Source organism: Ziziphus jujuba, chromosome 10 (genome assembly GCF_031755915.1).
Source record: "Ziziphus jujuba cultivar Dongzao chromosome 10, ASM3175591v1".
NCBI classification, from domain to species: domain Eukaryota; kingdom Viridiplantae; phylum Streptophyta; class Magnoliopsida; order Rosales; family Rhamnaceae; genus Ziziphus; species Ziziphus jujuba.
In genome coordinates this window covers 7,732,378-7,737,630 of record NC_083388.1, presented here as the reverse complement: position 1 = coordinate 7,737,630, position 5,253 = coordinate 7,732,378, and the positions used below count along the sequence as shown (strand labels likewise).

Genomic DNA, 5,253 nt, shown 5'->3' with positions numbered 1-5,253 from the left:
TAATAATAAAAACGATTAAAATTATTATATTAATTGCAAAATACCTCACCTTTACAGTACATATTACCAGACTTCATTTATACAAGGATAAAAACAGAGAAACAAAGACTCCACAGGACCTTAGAAATTGCAACGATTACAAAAACCATCTTATTTGCACTCCTGAAACACACATAGACAAACCACTCTCAGCAAATCAAAGCCAAAAAGTTTTAACCAGAGATTTCAATGGCCTTGACGTCAGGCCGCTTGACCTCCTCTTTAGGAACAGTAACAGTCAGAACACCATTCTCCATAGCAGCCTTAATCTGATCCAATTTGGCATTCTCAGGAAGCCTAAACCTCCTCAAGAACTTACCACTGCTACGCTCAACCCGATGCCAAGTATCGTTCTTGTCCTCCTTCTCTACGTTCCTCTCACCGCTGATCTGGAGTACACGATCCTCTTCAACCTCCACCTTCACTTCTTCTTTCCTGAGCCCTGGAACATCAGCCTTGAACACATGGGCTTCTGGGGTCTCCTTCCAATCGATTCGGGTGCTGACGAAGGCAGAGTTTTCCTTTGAAAACTCTGGGATGAGCGAGGAGGAAGGAAAATCCTTGAAGGGGTCCCAAACGTCCAGGGAGAAGGGATCGAAGACGCTGCTTCGTCGGCCACCAAAGAAGCTTGGAATCAGCGACATCTTCTTCTTGTTGCTTTGGCTTGGTTTGTGATTGAACTTGAGCTTTCGATTAAGAGCGAGAATAATGAGAAAAGTAGTATTTGCTTTTACTTAATAGCTAATCAGACTCTTTTCCTGGGAAAGAAAGGAGGATGGGTGGGGTGTATTTATAGTTAGCAGTAAGGATGATCATGAATGTTCGAGTATCTTCCAGGACTCAGGCCGTTTTGTGGATAAGGTGATATATCCAGAATTAGCCAAAAATGGTTCTAGATTTGTTTCGAACCTTCGGTCGGGCTTTGGGTGTGTAACGGTCTTTGGGCCACAATTTTTTTACCCATAAAATGTAAAATTTTAATATAGAATCCGGTAATTAGTAGGATATAATTATGATGTGTTATTTGTTACCAAAAATTATGATCTATTATTTTTTTCCATTTACGGATTTGTTTGCTAACAGTGCCTGTTTTTTGTTTTTTCATTGGGTAAATAAGAAAAGGAAACGGCTTTGTGTTTTTTTTTTTTTTTTTTGAATAATTCATCTACTTCACATACTATCTAAAATTCCTTTGATTTGAACTAGTGTTCTATAAAAGTAATAGAAATGTTCCACATTGGAACTATCTGCTTTGTCACAGCTTTGAGCTTTAACGTTTTAAAATTAGATTCTTTAAATTATGGACTAGTCCTTGTGAAATATTCCCGAAATATACAGCACCTATTTAATTCTAGATGCGGCAATGTTCTGAATATCCATCTTTGACTTGAATTTGATTTTAGAGTTTAGACCATATTGTCACGTCCCGCACAAAAGGAGTAAAACCCTTGAGGTTTAACCGGAAGACTCTACACTCTCCATGAAGATACAAGAGGAACCCGGAAGATTCTAGAAGATTCAAGAGCAACCTAGACTTATGTAGATTGGAATCTCTCTAGAATACTCCATGTAAATATCTTGTACATAACCCTAGAATAATCTAGAACCCTAACTAGATAGGTGACATGTGTACATATCTAGAACTTTCCTACATGCCAAGCCCTCTATATAAAGGGGTTGGTCTCTCATTTGTAACACATCCAAGAATCAAGTATTCTAGCAATACAAGTATTCTCCACATTCTCTCAAACTCTCCTACTTCCTACTCTCTCTCTCTTAGCTTCCGCATTTTCATAGTTTGTGAGCAAGGCTTACTTAGCAAGGGAGGTGCTAAGTGCCGCACGGGAGTGTTGGAAAAGCTAGGCCCGTGACAGTTGGTATCAGAGCCAATTGCTGCTCAAGCATATCGTTGGTGCAACGTGGAAGTAGGCAAGATGGCTAGCTCGGATGTTACCATCAATGTGGAGGGAGCTACCGAAGTGCGAGGTCGTGAAGAGCAACGCAACCCCAATGCGGGGAAGCAGAGGCATAAGTCCAAGTCCAAGGATGTGATGATGGGCGTAGAGTTACGCTTAGAGGAGCATGCATCCCGAGTACAAGAACGGTTTGAGGCGCTGGAGGGTCGCCTAGATGGGCTAGAGTCGGAGGACATTGCCATCAATCAAGCCGTGAGGGGGTTACTCAATGGGCTGGATGATGCCTTAAGGAGGGAGCTCCGCGCGACACGCGACCAATGCATGGGGGAGGTAGCAGACCTTCGTGCAATGTTGGAGAGAGAATTGGATGCCATCCGCACCCAAATGGAGGATATGCGGGGTGATTGGGCTCTTTGCAAGAGGGCGGTGGCGTCGGGGACGACCACCATACGCGAGGGGCCACGAATCGATGTACCAAAGCCCAAGTTCTACTCTGGGGCAAGGAATGCGAGGGAGCTCGAGAATTTCCTTTGGGGCTTGGAGCAATACTTTGAAGCAATGGGCATTGTTGACAATGCTTCAAAGATAAGGACTGCCACTCTCTACCTTAGCGACACGGCAATGTTATGGTGGAGAAGGAGGCATAGCGATATCGAGCGAGGTACGTGCACTTTCCATACTTTTGATGACTTTAAAAGGGATCTCAAAAGGCAATTCTATCCGGAGAATGCCGAAGATGAGGCAAAGAGTCGCCTTCGACGACTCAAGCAAGTAGGCCATATCCGGGAATACATCAAGGAGTTCACCAACTTGGTGTTGGAGATCCCGGACCTATCAGATAAAGACTCCCTTTTCTACTTCATGGATGGACTACAACCTTGGGCCAAGACGGAGTTGAAGAGGCGTGGAGTACAAGATCTAGCTAGTGCCATTGCGTATGCCGAAGGCTTCATCGACTACTCCAACCAAAGAGACTCTCCAAAGCCAAAGGAATGGAAAGACAACCATGGAAAAGGTGGGGGAGAACCTAGTAGGTCCAAAGAGGATGAAAGGGAGGAAAGTGCACATAAGCCAAAAAGCTCAAGGTGGAAGCCGCCTAGGGAAGGTAAGGACGCTTCCAAACCTAAAAACTCTTGTTTCTTATGTGATGGACCGCATTGGGTTAGGGATTGTCCGAAGAGGAAGGCTTTGAATGCCATGACTACCCAATACGAGGAGAAGCAAGAGGAAGGAACCAGTATAGGTTCCTTACAATTGTTGAATGCTATCAAGGCTACTCCTAAGGAGACAAAGAAGAGTGGCCTAATGTTCGTGGAGGCGAAACTCAATGGAGTGCCCACCAAGGCGTTGGTGGACACGGGTGCCTCACATAACTTCCTATCGGTGGAGGAGGCACAAAGGCTTGGGATTAAGGCAACACAAGGAAGGGGCTTCGTCAAGGCGGTAAATTCTGACGCGAAGCCGCTCCAAGGAGTTGCTCGAGGTGTGAAAACCACCATCGGCGATTGGGAGGGCCAATTGAATCTAACGGTTGTGTCCATGGATGACTACAAGGTTGTCCTTGGCATGGACTTCTTCAACCAAGTAAAGGCTTTCCCACTCCCATTTGCAAACAAGTTATGCATCATGGATGGGGGAACGACGTGCATGGTGCCTACGGAACAAGCTAGCAAGCGGGAGGCCAAGGTTTTGTCGGCATTGCAAGTTGAGAGGGAGGAGCAAATCAACTTGGTTGCTGCACAAAAGCCTAGTGAGGATGTCCCAAGCCATGCCAAGACACCTCCTAAGGTACAAGATGTGCCAAAGGAGTTGCACCAAGGGAGCTTGCGTGCATTGGCCTCAAGTTGTGGAGACAACGAGAGGAAACGTGTGGAGGCTAAGGGAGGGACCTTAGTCAAACCACTGTCTCAACCGCACAAGGTGCATGAGGGGGTGATAGAACCCCATCGGAGGTCGCTTCCCATTGTAGGGAAAAGGGGCAAGGAAGCCCCAAATGAAGGTAAGTCAAGAAAGGCACCCGTGGTGACAACGGCTGCACCCGACAAGAATGTGGAGGTCACTCCTGCGGATCGAGTCGTTCATCGTAGAGGCGTGCCTAATTACACCAAATACTTGGTGAAGGAGAAGAACCTGCTGAATGGTGAAATAAGTGAGGAGCACGAAGATACGCAACGGCAACTCAAAGATCACATTCGGCGGGCAAGGAAGAAGGCGCGACGAGGGCGTCGCGAGTTTAGGTGGGGGAGAGTGTCACGTCCCGCACAAAAGGAGTAAAACCCTTGAGGTTTAACCGGAAGACTCTACACTCTCCATGAAGATACAAGAGGAACCCGGAAGATTCTAGAAGATTCAAGAGCAACCTAGACTTATGTAGATTGGAATCTCTCTAGAATACTCCATGTAAATATCTTGTACATAACCCTAGAATAATCTAGAACCCTAACTAGATAGGTGACATGTGTACATATCTAGAACTTTCCTACATGCCAAGCCCTCTATATAAAGGGGTTGGTCTCTCATTTGTAACACATCCAAGAATCAAGTATTCTAGCAATACAAGTATTCTCCACATTCTCTCAAACTCTCCTACTTCCTACTCTCTCTCTCTTAGCTTCCGCATTTTCATAGTTTGTGAGCAAGGCTTACTTAGCAAGGGAGGTGCTAAGTGCCGCACGGGAGTGTTGGAAAAGCTAGGCCCGTGACAATATGCTCAAAACTTTTCAAGCTAATTTTCTTCGCAAACAAAAGAAGGAAATCAGATTTCCATCTTAGGTAACCTCCCTCGTGATTGAGCCACATAAACCATTTTCGACGGTATAATCTATTCATTAACAAGGGTGAAAATGACAACCAATGATGAATCCATAAAGTGACGACCGAAACATACAGATGTTATTCTCTTTTACATCCCTATTGATCGCTTTACTGTAATGAATATCATGTCAAAATTACATAATTAGATATAATGTGCAACAATTAAAGAAAGCTCTATCTAGTAAGAACTAGCAGTCCTCAATACGGTCCGGAAATGCAAATTGGCATCGCCACCTGATATGTGATCTAATCAGCAAACTAAGAAACTTACTAGCAAGGCTTCTTTCAGAATCTCAACCTGCCAATCTCATAAATGAAAACACTAAAAACCGCAGATATTAATTATTTATAAAATGCATTTCGTATTTTGCCTTGGCTAATTGTATCTAAACCACAGGTATGAAGTATCATCATCATCATCATCTAGAGCTATACCCTTTCTTTAGTTTAATTCTCCTAACTATTAGAACTGAATGAATCGATG

At 44.3% G+C, this 5,253-nt stretch overlaps 1 protein-coding gene across 1 annotated transcript; it reads right to left on the bottom strand.

The window, feature by feature from the left end:
* Window positions 1–823, bottom strand: LOC107410936 (18.5 kDa class I heat shock protein). Its single transcript, XM_016018423.4, has one exon. It carries the CDS (start codon window positions 681–683, stop codon window positions 213–215), a length of 471 nt encoding a protein of 156 aa, XP_015873909.1. The 5' UTR covers window positions 684–823; the 3' UTR covers window positions 1–212.
* Window positions 824–5,253: the final 4,430 nt, after the last annotated feature.

Coding starts and splice junctions, on each gene's coding strand:
- LOC107410936 (XM_016018423.4), bottom strand. CDS start 683: ATGTCGCTGATTCCAAGCTTCTTTGGTGGCCGACGAAGCAGCGTCTTC.